General features: G+C 43.3%; 1 protein-coding gene across 1 annotated transcript in view; it reads left to right on the forward strand.

Annotated features, from left to right (window-relative positions):
- The window catches only part of CFAP221 (cilia and flagella associated protein 221), a 154,211-nt gene that overhangs the window by 88,193 nt on the left and 48,674 nt on the right, over positions 1-17,344 (forward strand). The window contains exons 8-14 of the mRNA XM_004389683.2: positions 3,747-3,906; positions 7,210-7,330; positions 7,415-7,526; positions 7,707-7,815; positions 10,267-10,354; positions 14,312-14,401; positions 16,284-16,382. Coding sequence (XP_004389740.1) covers positions 3,747-3,906; positions 7,210-7,330; positions 7,415-7,526; positions 7,707-7,815; positions 10,267-10,354; positions 14,312-14,401; positions 16,284-16,382 — 779 coding nt within the window. The remainder of the gene's footprint in view (positions 1-3,746; positions 3,907-7,209; positions 7,331-7,414; positions 7,527-7,706; positions 7,816-10,266; positions 10,355-14,311; positions 14,402-16,283; positions 16,383-17,344) is intronic.

Consider the following 17,344-nt stretch of genomic DNA (forward strand, 5'->3'; position numbering starts at 1 on the left):
TTGTTCACAATAGCAAAACGATGGAAACAACCTAGATGCCCATCAACAGATGAATGGATAAGCAAACTATGGTACATACACACAATGGAGTATTATGCAATGATAAAGAACAACCATGAATCTGTGAAGCATCTCATAACATGGATGAAACTGGGGGACATTATGCTGAGTGAAATAAGTCGATCACAAAAGGACAAATATTGTATGAGACCTCTACTGTAAAAACTCATGAAAAAGTTTACACACAAAAAGTAACAATCTTTGTTGGTTACGAGGGATGAGGGGGAACTAAATAGACAATAGATAAATGGTAACTTTGGTGAAGGGTAAGACAGTACACAATACTGGGGAAGCCAGCACAACTTGTACAAGGAAAGGTCATGGAAGCTCCATAGACATACCAAAACTCCCTGAGGGACTGAATTGCTGGGCAGAGGGCTTTGGGGACCAGGACCTTGGGGAACATCTAGCTCAACTGGCATAATACAGTTTATAAAGAAAATGTTCTACATTCTATCTTGGTGAGTAGCATCTGGAGTCCTAAAAGCCTGTGAGCAGCCACCTAAGATACTCCTCTGGTCTCACCCCTTTGGGAGCAAGGGAGAATGAAGAACACAAGATACAAGGAAAAGATTAGTCCAAAGGACTAATGGACCACAACTACCAAGGCCTCCACCAGACAGAGTCCAGTACAACTAGATGGTGCCCAGCTACCACCACTGACTGCTCTGGCCGGGATCACAACAGAGGGTCCCAGACAGAGCTGGAGAAAAGTGTAGAACAAAATTTTAACTCACAAAAAAAAAAAGACCAGACTTACTGGCTTGACAGAGACTGGAGAAACCCCCGAGACATGGCCCCCGGACACCCTTTTAGCTCAGTAATGAAGTCACTCCCGAGGTTCACTGTTCAGCCAAAGATTAGACAGCCCCATAAAACAAAAAGACTAATGGGGTACAACAGTCCAGGGACAAGGACTAGAAGGCGGGAGGGGACAGGAAAGCTGGTAATAGGGAACCCAAGGTCGAGAAGGGACAGTGTTGACATGTCATGGGGCTGTTAAATATTGTCATAAAACAATATGTGTACTGTTTAATGAGAAATTATTTGTTCTGTAAACCTTCATCTAAAATACAATAAAAAAAATAATAAGTAAAATAGCAAAAAAAAACCAAAAAAAAGTGACGTCTTTGCTTTTTAATAGTTTAAAGAGGTCTTTTGCAGCAGATTTCCCCAACACAATGCATGGTTTGATTTCTTGACTGCTGCTTCCATGGGTGTTGATTACGGATCCAAGTGAAATGAAATCCTTGATGACTTCAATCTTTTCTCTGTTTATCATGATGTTGCGTATTGGTCCAGTTGTGAGGATTTTTGTTTTCTTTATGTTGAGGTGTAATCCGTACTGAACGCCACAGTCTTTGATCTTCATCAGTAAGTGCTTCAAGTTCTCTTTGCTATCAGCAAGCAAGGTTGTGTCATCTGCACATATCACAGGTTGTTAATTAGTCTTCCTCCAATCCTGATGCCCTGTTCTTCTTTATATAGTCCAGTTTCTTGGATTATTTGCTTAGCATACAGATTGAATAAGTATGGTGAAAGGATACAGCCCTGACACACACCTTTCCAGCCTTTAAAACACTCAGTATCCCGTTGTTCTGTTCGAATGACTGCCTCTAGATCTATGTACAGGTTCCTCATGAGCACAATTAAATGTTCTGGAATTCCCATTCTTTGCAATGTTATCCATAATTTCTTATGATCCACACAGTCAAATGCCTTTGCATAGTCAGTAAAATACAGGTAAGCGTCTTTCTGGTATTCTCTGCTTTTAGCCAAGATCCATGTGACATCAGCAATGATATCCCTTGTTCCACATCCTCTTCTGAATCCGGCTTGAATTTCTGGCAGTTCCCTGTCGATGTACTGCTGCAACCATTTTTGAGTTATCGTCAGCATACTTTTACTTGCATGTGATATTAATGATGTTGTTAAATAATTCCCACATTCTGTTGGATCACCTTTCTTTGGAATGGGCACAAATATGGGTCTCTTCCAGTTGGTTGGCCAGGTAGCTGTCTTCCAAATTTTTTCTCATAGACGAGTGAGTGCTTCCAGCACTGCATCCATTTGTTGAAACATCTCAGTTGGTATTCCATCAATTCCTGGAGCCTTGTTTTTCACCAGTGCCTTCAGTGCAGCTTGGACTCCTCCCTTCAGTATCATCGGCTCTTGATCATATGCTCCCTCTTGAAATGGTTGAACGTCAACCAATTCTTTTTGGTGTAGTGACTCTGTGTATTCATTCCATCTTCCTTTGATGCTTCCTGCATCATTCAATATTTTGCCTATAAAAAGAAAACCAAATTCATTGCCGTTGAGTTGATTCTGACTCATGGAGACCCAATAGGACAGAGTAGAGCTGCCCCGTAGGGTTTCCAAGGAGTGACCGGTAGATTCAAACTGCCAACCTTTTGGTTAGCAGCCGAACTCTTAACCACTGTGCCACCAGGGCTCGATTTTGCCCATAGAGTCTTTCAGTATTGTAACTCAGGCTTGAATTTTTTCTTCAGTTGTTTCAGCCAGAGAAATGCGAAGTGTGTTCTTCCGTTTTGGTTTTCTAAATCCAGTCTTTGCACATTTAATTATAATACTTTGTCTTCTCAAGATGCCTTTTGAAATCTTCTGTTAGTTCTTGTACTTCATCATTTCTTCCATTCTTAGCTGTTTTAAGTTTAGAAGGAAGTTTCAGAGTCTCTTCTGACATCCATTTTGGTCTTTTTTTTTTTTTTCTTTCATGTCTTTTTAATGACCTTTTGCTTTCTTCATGTATGATGCCCTTGATGTCATCCCACAACTCAGCTGGTCTTCGTTCATTAGTGTTCAGTGCGTCAAATCTATTCTTGGGATGGTCTCTAAATTCAGATGGGATATACTGAAGGTCGTACTTTGGCTCTTGTGGACTTGTTTTAATTTTCTTCAGCTTCATCTTGAACTTGCATATCAGCAATTGATGGTCTGTTGCACAGTTGGCTCTTGGCCATGCTCTGACTGGTGATATTTAGCTTCTCCATCATCTCTTTCCACAGATATAGTCGATTTGATTCCTGTGTATTCCATCTGGCAAGGTCTACGTGTATAGTCACTGTTTATGTTGTTGAAAAAAGGTGTTTCCAATGAATAGGTCGTTGGTCTTGCAAATTATAGGTCTAGAAATTTATTTTTGATTCACTAATGCTGATGTATACATATATATTGTATATCATGTATACTATATGATATATATATATTTTAGCTGACCTATATGTATATGTAGATATATATCATATAAGAGTCCCGAGGTAGTGCAAATGGTTAATGCATTTCGTTGCTGAACTGAAAGATTGACGGTTCAGGTCGACCCAGAGCCACCTTGGAAGAAAGGCCTGACAGTCTACTTCCAAAAAATCAGCCATTGAAACCCTATGAAATACAGTTCTACTCTGATACACATGGGGTCGCAATGAGTCAGAATCGACCTGATGGCAATGGGTTTTTATGTAATATATACATACAGTCAAATAATTATTATAAAGGATTAATGTAGAAATTGATAGATTAGATCCATGTAAAGTGCAGAAGTCTATTCACACGTGTTTAATGAAAAGACTAGATGAAGATAATAGAGTATATTGCGTGTGTCAGTCTGTTTGACTGGAATTGGCAAGAAGAGAGTGTATCACCTTATCTCATTTTTTTCCCCTCAGGAATAATTCCGGCTAATGGGAAGGTGAATGTGACTGTCAAGTTCACACCGTTTCAGTATGGAACTGCACAGATCAAAGTGCAGCTGTGGATCTCACAGTTCAACTCCCAGCCTTACGAATGTGTGGTCACCGGGACATGCTACCCCAACATGGGTTTGAAGTATGGCTTCTTTGGAATGTTGGCTTTATTCTGAAAATTGTTTTTAAAAATCCAAATCTTCTTTCTTCCATTCTGTTTTTCTTTCTTGTGATAGAATGCCATCAAACACTTACTTAAAATGAACGTAAAGTATATTTTAAAATACAACATTGGTGCACAGAATATCTCTATACCAGTAGCAGCAGTTGCTCCTGCGAAAGGGGCTAGAAATGACTGAGAGAAAGGGCTTTTCGAGGGATGCTTTCTTTTCACCGGTTACTGCTGATGTGCTGTTGGAATTTTTGATCACCTACTGCAGAAACCCTGGTGGCGTAGTGGTTAAGTGCTGTGGCTGCTAACCAGAGGGTCAGCAGGTACTTCTTGGAAACTCTATGGGGCAGTTCTACTCTATCTTATAGGGTCGCTGTGAGTCAGAATCAACTCGATGGCAATGGGTTTTTGGTTTACTGCCTATTCAAAAATGTTAATAATAAGGCCGGAACAAAATACCTATTTTTAAAGTTTAAATACAACACTATAACTAACTGAGTGCCTGCTGTGTGCAATGCCCAGTGCCAAGCCCCGTAGGAAATGTCCCACACCCTGAGATACTCACAAAAGTGGAGCAGAAGTAAGTCATGCACAACAAGGGCAGAAGTGAAATGTGCCGCACAGGAGTCTTTTTTTTTTTAAAGTGCCAGCAAAGCTCAAGTTAGAGGAACGATGCGAAATGGGATTTTTATTCCATGACACATCTTTTCTGAGCTTCCATTGTCATTTGAGTGTGAGTGGTATTTTTATATCCCAGTGTACATAGTTAATATTGTAAGTTTTTTTCCTAATGCACATGATTTTTATAAAAGTTAAAAGGAAAAGTGTCACGATATAAATACGAATCTTGGAAAATCCTTAAAATTACTTGGAAAATTAAAAATAAATATCTTGACTTTCCTCCTCTTCCCTCCATACCTAGGGACATGCCACATATTCACGCCATTGGACATATTAAAATTCAGTAACAATCTTATACCAAAATAGGATCTAATGCCATGCTTTATTATACATTTATTCCATGATTTTCTTCCTCAAATTCAAAGTAGCCTAAATCAACTATGGGGTATTAGTGAGGTTTGCTGAACCCAAACCCTGCAAGAAACCAAAATCACTTGGGCAGCAAACAAGTAGAATTGAATACAAATGAAGAACGGCGCTCACTTTTCTCATGTCGGATACTGGCCTAGCCAAGCGTTCTTTGCCCTCTCGTGTCATGTGCTGCAGTGTGTAAACGGCTTCCTACTAGGGGGGTTTTCACTTGTCCATGTCCTTCCACAGACTCGTTCTCAGATACGTGAGCACACCCTCGAACAGTAGAAGCACAATACACACGTAGATTGCACTGTTTCTAAACTACAGGGCAGCCTGTGTAAGCCGGAACCTGTGTAAGGTGGAAACCTGTCAGAGAAGAAAAACTCAAATGTTTTCCGCTAATAGAGAGCTATAGCGTGGTGGTCTACCCTGTCAAAGGCAGAAAACTTGGGAGACCCGGAAACACAAGGCACTTCGTTCCAGCTCTCACAGATTTCACTGTGACATGTTTTGGTTTCCCGGCTAGCGTTTAAGATTGTGATGTTTAACATACTTTGATATTTTCAAGGACTATGTCTCAAGACCTACATTTCTCCCCAAATTGCAGATAGTACTATAACATACAGATTCTACCATAAAGGAAGAAAATTATCCTGGCTGTAGTAGTTTTGGAAAATTTCAGATTGCTTTTCTCATTTCAGGATAGGGCGTGTGGACTTACTCACGTCCTAAGCTTAGCACCGCCAAATTCCACGTGTAACTCTTGAGTTTATCATCTTCTTAGACCCTTCATTTCCGTCATCAGCACTAGCAGTCACGTTTCTTTACAAGCCTGGTTTTCACACCCTCAATACTGCTCCCAGAAGTTACAGCAGAGGTGACGTCAAAGCTGAGTTGAGATGTGGATGCTGGGACACAGCTCACTCCCCAGCTTAATGCCTCATCCCCGTACGTGAGGACACATCAGTCAGTGTGGGCTTCAGCAGATGACAAGTTCTTCCATGCCATGGACCTTTGAGGACACTCTTAAATAGGTGGATGTTAGATCAGAGATTGCTAGAATATATCCCATAGTACCCAGTGGGGTGTATTCAGCAGGTGCTCAGCAAGTACATATTGACTGTCAGAATGAATGAATATTAATATATTCCTACCTAATATCTGTATGGAGTTCCTGGGTGGGCAAACGGTTAAGGGCTTGGCTACTAACTGAAAGGTTAACAGTTCAAATCCACTCAAAAGCACGTCAGAAGCAAGATCTGGTGATCTATATCGGAATGACCACAGCCAGTGAAAACCCTATGGAGTGCAGTTTTACTTTGAAACACATGGGGTCTCCATGAGTCAAAATCAACTCCACAGAAACTAGTTACCTAATTTCTGTAATGTCATGGATATGCATAATCCTATAAAACCAGTATTCACACATTCTTGGTTAAAGAAGTGCTTCATTGGGAGCATTTCTGACTACAACATGATTTTACTACATCTCATAATAAACCACTCTTAGCTTCTGCGGAGTCCCTGAGGGGTGCAAACGGTTAACGCGCTTGTCTGCTAACTGAAAGGTTGGAGGTTTGAGTCCACCCAGAGGCATCTCAGAAGAAAGGTCTGGTGATCTACTTCTGAAAAATCAACCATTGAAAACCCTGTGGAGCACAGTTCTACTCTGACACACATGGGGTCGCCATGAGTCAGAATCCACTCAAGGGCAATTGGCTTATTAGAATAGCCTCTGTAGGCACGTTAGGGGCACCGTCTCCATCTGCCTATGTCCCGAGGCAGTTTTCAGTTACAGATAAGATCCAGCGCATTAGTCTGGATCTCTTTTGAAAGATCTCGCCACAAATAGTGGGCATAATTGTTCTTTAACTAAGAAGATAAATCAATGTAAGATTTTTAAAATGTAATAAATTTAGCTGTTGAAAACCAACAGCCTAAAAATTAACCATGCTAGAGCTTGAGCATTTTTCATTGTATTATGTTTTTCACTTGCTGTGTTCTCTAGGAATGAAAGGAAGAACAGCCATGGGTGGGCTATTTTGATGTATAATTAAACTCCGATATACTGACATCGTGTTTATTTTAGTAGACCACTGTTTTAGCACACAGCTTTATTTTCAGTTTAGATAGAATAATTGATGGGCTGCAAGTCATGCTATTATCAGAAAGAGCATAAAAATAGGAGCTTTGAGTTGTTGGATGATACACTAATTTAATATCTGTTTTAAACCATAGATTAGAAGAATTTGAAAGATTAACTGCTCTTTCTAAGAAAGTAAATGTTCCTCCAGAGAAGACAATGACACGTATATATTTTCACAGACCACCAGCAAAGGCAAAGCCTCAGAAGATTAAGGTAAAGTAGGCATTATCCTAAAGATGATGGAGGAATGAGGCAGAAGGAAAACAATTAATTTTCCCTCCTGATCGGGTCTCTTAGGAAATTGAATACCAGAACTTGAGATTTCCAGTAGATTTATCAAATCCATTTGCCGTGGCAACCGTTTTAAACCAAGAACCAGGAAAACTGAAGATCAGAAAATTAAGAGAAGGTAACCAGTTGATCCACTGTAAATCAGCCCCCGGGTAGGATATGAGGGGATTCCTGCTTCTCACAATTATTGTTTGCAAACAACAAGAGTCGGTTAGCTGGCCGTTGGGTTTCGCCATTAGAATGTGAGTTTCTCTGGGCAAATGCTTCTGATCTGATCACTCTTTGCTCCTGCCTTCAGTTTTGGACCAAGGCAATGAGATCTCACAAACAAGACAAATGAAGGAAGCTCTCTTTGAACAGAAAGTCAGACAGGACACTTACGAAGAAGCCAAAAATCACCTTAAGTGGTAAATATCGATCGATTTTTGTAGCACGTGACAGTGTGGTTGTTTTTAGGGGATGACTGTTTATGCGTGAGACACAGTGAAACGTAAAACCATTTGATGCCCTTAGGGGAATGTGATTATTCTCGCCTCTCCACTGGCCCTTTTATTTCAAAATAAACCTTCCAGTGGGAGTAAATTAACGTGACCTAATCTTCCTCTTTCCCGGGTGTGACTAGACAGTGGCAGAACCAAGGGGAATTGTGGGAGAGGCTGGCCGGAGCCCCACTGCCAGCCTGCTCCTCACACCAGGACGGGTCTGGGTTACTTCAGCACCCCGACGTCCGCCATCACCTCTCACCCCGTCATAAGCACCTTGTGCCCTGGGCTGTGTGCCCCCCATACCCTCCAGAGAGCCCAGGGCTGCAGGGTAATGAACCTGGGGTTGGGATGGGAGTGGGGCAGGCCCTGGGGGAGGTTTTAAAGTTCAGATGTGAGAATTCTTATTTGTGCTTCTGTGCTCAACATGGAACCTTTTCCACAATTTGTTAAAAAATACCAGATTATACCAGGCATCTCCACTGGTGCAGATAAGAATATGTTCTGATCTGATCTCGAGGGACTTCAGAGAAGGTGATTCCACCACGCTGCTACCCTGTTTTAATGGGAATGGGCTTTGTTTTTGACAGAAGTCCGTCTGCTTCCACCAACGTCTCTTTTCATGGTCTGGCCTCAGTTAAATGAGAAGTATGCCAAGTAACTGAAGATCATTTTTAAAAATAATTTTCCCCAACTGTATAAAATGGATACATTGTCATTGTAGAAAGCCTGAAAATATTTTTTAAAAAAAGTATAGGGAAAGAAAAAAAAATTACTTGTAACCCCACCATTACCGCTTTGGTGCATTTTCTTCATTCTCGGCTTACTTGTAACGTACTTGAAGTCACACCTAAATTCAACTCTGTATGCTGTGTTTTTCACTTAATATTTTTTCCCAAGATTTTGTGTTGAAAGATTTGAAACCTGCAAGTTACAACTGTATATACTTGACCTAGGTACACTAATTGTCAACATCACGCCACATTACTGCCCCCTATGAACACACACACAAACATATGCCCTATTTTTTGCTGATCATTTGAAAGCAAGTTGCAATCATGAATTTTCACCCCTAAATACTTCATCGTGTAGCTCCTAACACAGAAACATACTCTACATTACCATAATAACCTCTAAGAAATTTAACATCGATACAATATTATATGATAATAATAGTCCATATGCAGATTGCCCCAGTTGCAATAATGTCATTTATAGCTGGGGTTTTTTGTTTATGGAAAAGAGGAATCCAGGGTCAATCAAAGATCATGTGATTTGCATTTAGTTTTCATGTCACTTCTGTCTCCTTTATTCTAAGAAGCTCTTCAGACACCCCCCTCACCCTTTAAATCATAGCTACTATTTATTTTGGATCTGTGCCAAGCTCCAGGATTGATACATTTAATACCAGATTTTATTTTAATCGAGATAAAATTCACATAACATAAAATTCACCACTTGAAGCACTTTTAAGTGTACAGTGTAGTGGTTTTTAATATATTCACAATTTGTGCAATCCTTGCCACTATCGAATTCCAGAACGTTTCCATCACTCAGAATGAACCCCGATACCCATTAAGCAGTCACTTCCCGTTCCGCCCTCCCCCTGGCGCTGACAACCACTGATCTACTTTCTGGACATTTCGTGTAAGGGGGCTCGTACAGCACGTCGTCTCACATCTGGCGTCTTTCACTTAGCAGCGTGGTTTCAGGGTTCACCCGTATTATAGCGAGTATCAGTACTCGACGTTTACCTTTCGGAGGGACTGCCCAACTGTTTTCCACCAGCGGTGAATGAGGTCTCCAATTTCTCCACATCCTCACCAACGTTTGTTATTTTCATTTTCTTTTGGTTTTGATTTTTAATTATAGCCATCCTAGTGGGTGTGAAGTCGTATCTCATTGTGGTTTTGATTTGCATTTCCCTAATGACTAATGATGTTGAGCACTCAGATTTTTTTTATTCATAAATATTTTAGTAACTGTCACTAGAATATAAGCTTCATTTTACAGACTACAAGCCCTGGTGGTGCAGTGGTCAAAGCAATCCACTGTGAACCGAAGGTTGGCAGTTCAAAACCACCAGTGGCTCCGCGGGAGTAAGAAGTGGCAGTCTGCTTCCATAGGAATCGACAGCCTTGGAAGCCCTATGGGGTCGCTATGACAGCAGTGGGTTTGGTGTTTGGTTTTGGTCTTTATAGAACGCACTATTCGTCGTGGTTATGTTGCTGAAGCGTCTAGAACGTCTCCCCCTCATGATGTCCTCTCCAGTATCTCAGCAGGCCTCCTCAGTTGTGGGATGTAGCTAAGACGTTCCCTCCTGAAGTTGACCGTGCTATTCCGATGGGTTTTGGAAGTTGTTTTTCTTCTCCCCAGGCAGGTGCACCTTGGTAAAGATCCCGTATCTTTTAAATTAAAAAGAGAGCTTATCGAAGAACATCAGAGAGCATGCGCAAAATATAAGGTCAGAATCACTGCTACCTTGATACCATTTATTTCCCTAAATGTTTTGAATTCCTGCCATACGCAAGATGCCGTATTAGGAGAAAGAGAGCTTACAGTTAAGGTGGGAGAGGGGGAGGCTGATGGCAAGTGAACTGCTGACTGTACATCAAGGCTGGCTGTAAATGTCACGAGAAGCCTGTACTGAGTGTTGTGGGGACTCAGAAGTAGAGGGGAAAGAGAGCTTCTCTAGTTGGAAAGCTTCCTGGAAGATGTTGTATAATTTCGAGAAGTAGTAACGAGGAGAGAGCATTCCGGATGGAGGGAATGGCTCAAAGGCAGGCTGGATTACGGGCATGAGGTGCCTGTGTCTGTGATCTACAAAGTGTGAAGACAAGAGAGACCCAAAGACAGTGACCAGGAGCCAAGCTGGACCAGATCCAAACAGAAACTCCCATGACAGAGACACTCAAAGGGGCTGAGCAGAGAGGGGGAAACTGGGTTGAGGGGAGGGGGCCACGCCTGGGACACCAAGGCCACAGCTGCAGGCTCAGGGTGGGTAGAGTCGAAACAGGAACTCAGGGGACTGTGGAACACCCCTGACCTCACCATGGCTTGGGAGGCAGAGAGCTGGGTGCAGGGAACCCTGGGGATGAGCCATGGTGGCTAGGACATAGGCCACACATGGGCCATCGGAGCCAGGGGCTGGGGCTGGGGCTGGGGCTCCGTGTGGGAGGGGTTTGGAAGCCGTGGTGGGGCCTTGGGCTCATCTGGTGGGCCTTGCAGAGTCCTCACATTTCTAAGCTTGGGGCTGCAAGCGAGCTTCAGGTCAGCTAACGTGGTAGCAATGAGTGGGATGGATTAGGGACAACCTATGCATCTTGTCAGACATGAACATATTTTTCATATAGAGTACGTTTTCCCTCCTAGATTTAGAATCTTTGGATAAATTTCTCTTTTTTTATTTCTTACAAGACAAACTAAAGAATGTAAAATCATTACACTACATTGATAAGTTTCAGCATTTACGAGAGGTGCATATTAGATTTGCATTTAAATTTAGTCTGGTGCATTTTTAAGATGCTTTGAATGCTGTTTTATAAACAAAATATCAAGTATTTTCTATCAGCACCATAGTGGTGTATCTCTTGACTTTATAAAGATTAAAAAAAAAACCCATTGCTGTCAATTCCAACTCATAGTGACCCGATAGGAAAGGGTAGAACTGTCCTATAGTGTTTCCAAGGAGCACTGGTGGATTTAACTGGCGACCTTTTGGTTAGCAGCCTGAGCTCTTAACCACTGTGCCACCAGGGCATAGAGGTGACATAAATATGCTATGGCCAGGTCAATGTGACGTTTAAGGCTGTAATTGCCAGCATTTAGTTGCCAGGCAAGCTCAGCTATTTATTCTTCTATAAGTGTGTTTAGATTCAGTACTAGTGACTAAGCTATGGTGTCCTACCCTCAAAAGGGCACGGTCCAGAGAGGCACAGACGCATCATGAGGTGCAATGTTAGAGATATAATTGATTGACAAATTCGAGGGGAGGGGTAAGGAAAGGGAGAGGATGGAACGGCACCTGGGTTTCCAGCTTGGATGCATATTGATGGTTGTAAATGGTATCTCAAATATGGGAGGAAGGTCTGGCTTGGGGGAAGATGAAGAGTTTAGTCTGAGACATGACGCATTTGGGGTGATGGGGCATCTAGGTGGCAGCTGGGAGGCAAGTCTGAGCTGAAGACAGAGGCTTAGGAGTGATCAGCGTGGAGATGGAGGAGGAGACTGCAGAGCAGAAGTGGTGGCCCAAGAAAAGTGAATAGCAGAGAAAGGCAGTGGCTTCGGGAAGACAATCTAGAGAATTTCATGATTTAAGGGGAGAGCAGAGGGGACCACTAGTGGCCACAAAGGTCAGGAGAGTTGGACAACAAGGAGACAAAGGGAGGAGTGAGCTTCAAGTACAAGGATGGGGATCAGACAAGTGCAACAGAAGGTTCCAGGATGAGGAGGCCTGAAAATACACAGCACGTTTGGCGGTTTGGAGGTCATTGTTTGCCCTAGGGATGGCCATCTCAGTAGACTTGTGGTGGTAAAAAGTGAAACTGTGATCAGTCAGAGAATGTGTTGTTGTTGTGTGCCGTCAAGTCAATTCCAACTCACAGTGATCCTACGTGACCGAGTAGAACTACCCACTAGGGTTTCTTAGGTTGTAATCCAGCTCTTTTTCATGCAGAGCCGCTGGGTGGGTTTGAACCATTGACCTTTTGGTTAGCAGCCAAGCGCTTAACCATTGCGCCCCCAGGGCTCCTTAGAGGAATATGTAGACGTGAGGAAGCAGATAGTTTTTTGAGAAGTTGAGACGTGCAGGGGCCAAGAGTGATCATATGGACAATTAGAGAAGAATGAGGGGTCAAGGAAGGGGTTTCTGGGTTGGAAGAACTTGAGCATATTACTAGGTTCGGGGTAAAGAACAATTATAGAAGGAAAGGACAAGTGAAAGAATGAGCAGGCAACCTGAGGCCCCAGCGTAGTTGGAGACCGAGTGTTGTAGAGACTCTATTCTCTGTGTCCAGGGATTTCACCTGGCAGCTGAGCCCTGGCAGATGAACCAGTGACAAGGAGCATCCAAAGACATATGGTGGAGGTTGGGAAAAGAGAGGTGGTAGGGATGGGATGGCAGGAGTGGTGTGGGGAGTCAGCCGTACAGCTGGATGGCGTAAACCCTAAAGGGTGTTGAGCTTTTTACTCAGGGGAGAAGATCAAGAATATTAAATTCTGAAATGTTCATCATAAACAGGTAAAGTTTTAATAATAAAGATATAAGAAAACTTCCTCCTCTTTATCCCCACTGACAACCTACCTGCCAATCTCTTTTTAAATAGCTTATTTTGTTTTTAGTGGTGGTGGTCTGTATCTCTCCCCACAAAATTTGTGTTTTGCACCTAAGATCCACAATCTCAAACCCAACTTCTGTTATGTTCAAAGCAGTGTTAAAGGAGCTAGACAGCTCACCACCCTGGTGACCGTAATATAACTAACTCTCTTAGATCTGAACAGAGTGTTGGTGTGGTAATCAGGACACATTCCACCCGGTTAAGTCTTCAGAAGTGATTATGAACAGTGTACCTAAGGGCCAAATTAGTTTTAGAAGTTTCCCAACAAACAAATAGTAGAAGTCATTGTTGTCGGTTCTTTCCAGCAGCAGATTGCCAGATCTGTCTTCCGAGGCACCTCTGGGTGGGTTTGAACCACCAGCTTTCAGCTAGTAGTCAAGTGCTTAGCCATTTGCAGCACCCAGAGACTCAGCAAAAACCAACCAGATGTGCAGTGTGCATGGTCCCCCCTTGCGCAGAGGCAAGCGTGTGCATACGCTGAGCCAAGCCTTCCACAGAGTCATCATGGCTCCCGGGGAGCAGGAAAGAAGGCTCAGATATGAGGAGCTTGGGCCAGAGGCCCATTGGGAAGCAAGCAGGTGGGGTAAGGAAGCAACTTGGAGACAGTTACTCCAAGGGTAGAGGCAGGTCCCTTTCCGGCCCCGAAGGCCTCTCCAACCACCACCTCTCAGAAAAAAGGGGAATCACGTGGATTAGTTAATACTCAATACATGGCTAATCAACTGAGGAGCTTAAAATTTCACTGGGAGATTAAATTTCCTATGTACATCCAAAATAACAAGATTTCCTAAAACTCTTCTTGTGACTTTTAAATGCCTCAGGGATAACTTCTGGACGCGCTATCCTCTATTCTATTCACACAAAGGAGGCATCAGGCCTGGGCTTCTATAAACGCCCCCTTTGCGTACCGTTAGATGTCATTATAATGAACTCATTAGCCTGCAGGTGCCTTCACCACCACTCCCAGGGGGAACTAACTCTACGGCTGGGTCTGACCAATTGCTTAACGGGTTTCTACCAGTTTGAAAGCCAAAGTCTTATGCATTTGTATTCAACTTTAATATTTTTCACGATAAAAAACCCAGCTAGATCGAGGAGATCCCATTGAGAATGAGGAATTTGAGCGACTCAGGACGGAAGTTAGCCACAAACGGATTATTCGCAACCTAGAAGACGTGGGTAACTTTCCTTTATTTATAATCTTACGATTGGCAACTCTTATATGCTTATTAAAAATTAAAAAAAAAACACTTAATAATTCTGTAGAAACCATTTTACCAAGAGATATTTAGTCATTTTTAATATGCTTACATTTCCAAAATGCTTTTTACTATGTGTCTGTAAGTAAAGCATCCAAACTTGGAATTAATTCTTCCCTTGAAATTAGCAGCATTCTGTGCTTCGGATCCTCCCTTCCATCCCTCACTTTTTCTTCTTCTCCCTTTTCCGTTTCCCGTGGCATTCCAGGCCCCTGTCTGCAGGCCCGCAGGTACTGCCTCCCTCCCCTGGGTAGAAAGGATACAAGATTGTCGGAAGTCAGAAGCCGGAGTTCTGGTCCCTGCTCTTCCAGGGATATGGGACCTGGGGAAAGCCCTCTTAGCTCTGGTGCCTCAGTGTGCTCAACCGTGAAACAGGGACAGTAGCCCTTCCACCTGGTGTCCTCTCTTAGGACACAGTTTCCTTTTAAAACCCAAATTTTACATTTTACCAGTGAAAAAATTCCTCCTAACCTCCCCATCTCCGTTGCCCTCACTTTTCTTTACTAGGTTTTGCCACAGCTGAGTTATTTTTACCTCCTCTCTTCTCTCTGGCACCTAGTCTGGCCACGAAGTCTTGCCGGTAGCTCTTCCACAGGCCACACCTGAATCCACCCTTCATGTCTGACCGTCAGCTAACAAACAGGTGATCTGTTCACCCTGCCTTTCCTCCTCCTCCTGCGCAGTTTACTGCGTGGGCCAGCGTGAGAATAGTTGACTTCCGATGGCTTTTTCTTCATGTCATTTTCCTGTTCGAGAACCTACGTTGTTTCCTTCACACTGATCTGCTCAGTCTACTCCAACTTGCTCAATGTTTGCATAGATCCGTGGTTCTCAAAGTGTGGTCCCTAGACCAGAACTCGTTAGAAATGAAAACTCCTGGGTCCCCCCACCTGACCTGATAAATCGGAGACTCTTGGAGTGGGCCCAGCAAGGTGTGCTTGACGCAGCCCTCCAGGTGACTGAGACGCCCACTCAAATTTGAGAGCCCAGAACTTGGTTATGTACGAAATGCTTTCACGTGTGTTAGCTTATGTGCTTCGAAGAAGCTTGAGGTAGGTGTGAACGTTTCTGTTTGGCAGATGTGAGAGCCAGCAGCGAACACTAGAGCTGGAATTAGGCTTTCTGACTTCAAAGCCAGGCCCCGTCTCCTGTCCCGTTCCATGGCCCTTTGCTTCCCTCAGTCAAGTTTTTATGGTCCCCTCCACCACCTTTTTTTTTTTAACCACTTTCTTGCTTTTACCTTGCCACTTCAAGAATATGCTCGTCCTCCCTTTATCTCTTCTGCAAGGGCAAATTTAAAGTTTAACTGCTCCAGACACTGACTCTGGCTGAGTCAGTGCACCCCGGGGTCCCTCCTTCCTCGTTCATTCACTGATTCCAGGCCCGCGTGGGCCACGTCAGGGGTGCTGTGCAGCGTTGGCGTGCAGGGCCAGCCAGACAGTCCTCGTTCTTCCCAGCGAATCTCAGTTTCCTCTTCTCAGGCCCGATGCTGGGCGGCGCCCACCACGTGGGGTTGACTTTTGCGTGCCTTTATCCTTTGTCCTCAGAGTCACACGTGTTTGTTTGAATTTCCCCAGCTAAAAACCAAACCCCATCTTCCTCTTTCAGCTTGCAACTCAAGAAGTATCCCCAACAGTGCTATGTCCACTGGAAGTCTTTAATAAATGCTAATTACATGGCAGAATGAACAACGAATAATTTGATTTGGGATCAGGCTGTAAAATAATACTCTGTTTTCTCTTTAGATGCTTACGCCAAGAGCTAAAGTTTAAAACGTGCCAATATTTTGTGTTCACAGAAAATCGAGGAATTTCATCCCAGCTTTGATCCACTCATTAACAACACTTGGGCCAACAGGTTCAGAGCACTAAGGCGGTTTCAACAGGCGGCACGCAAGGTCAGTCTCAGCCCCAGATTGAAACTCTGATTTGTTTAATCCTCAGCACAAGAAAATTGAACAGTGGGATTTTTTTGTTTATGACAGTTTCATTGAGCTGTTATCTACATACTGTAAAATTTGTTGTTGTTGTTAGGTGCCGTTGAGTCGGTTCTGACTCACAGCGACCCCATGTACAGTAGAGCGAAACACTGCCCGGTCCTGCGCCATCCTCACAGTCCTTGTTATGCTTGAGCCCAATTGTTGTAGCCACTGTGTCAGGCCATCTCGTTGAGGGTCTTCCTCTTTTTCGCCGACCCTCTACCCTACCAAGCATGATGTCCTTCTGCAGGGACCATAAAGTTTACCCTTGTAGAATGTACACCTCAGAAGTACTTAGTACAGTCACAGCATTGTACAGCCATCAGCGCCATCTAATTTTAGAACATTCTCCACACTCGGCAGAGAAAACCCGTGCCCACTAGCATCATGCCTCAACACCTCTGTCCCTCTGGCCCCAGGCAAACACTACTTTCTAGCTGTATGGATTTTCTTATTCTGGATACTTCCTATAAATGGAATCATAACAACACGTGGCCTTTGTAACTGGCTTCTTGCGCTTAGCGTGTTAAGGCTTACCCGTGCTGTAGCACGTATCCATATTTCATGCTTTTTTCTCTCTCTTAATTCCTTTTTATGGCTGAGTAACGTGCCCTGGTGGTGCAGTGATGAAGCGTCCAGCTGCTTCCAAAAGATTGGCAGTTTGAATCCACCAGCCGCTGCTTGGAAACCCTACAGGGCAGTTCTACTCTGTCGTATCGGGTCGTCATGAGTCAGAATCGACGGCATCGGGTTTGGTTTCTTGGGTTTAATGGGCCATTGCATGGATATACCATATTTTGTTTATCCATTCATCATCTGATGGATATTTGGGTTGTTTCCACCTTTTGGCTGTTATGGATAAGGCTGCTATGAATGTTTAC

The sequence above is a fragment of the Trichechus manatus genome, unplaced genomic scaffold (genome assembly GCF_000243295.1).
Source record: "Trichechus manatus latirostris isolate Lorelei unplaced genomic scaffold, TriManLat1.0 scaffold00255, whole genome shotgun sequence".
NCBI lineage: Eukaryota > Metazoa > Chordata > Mammalia > Sirenia > Trichechidae > Trichechus > Trichechus manatus.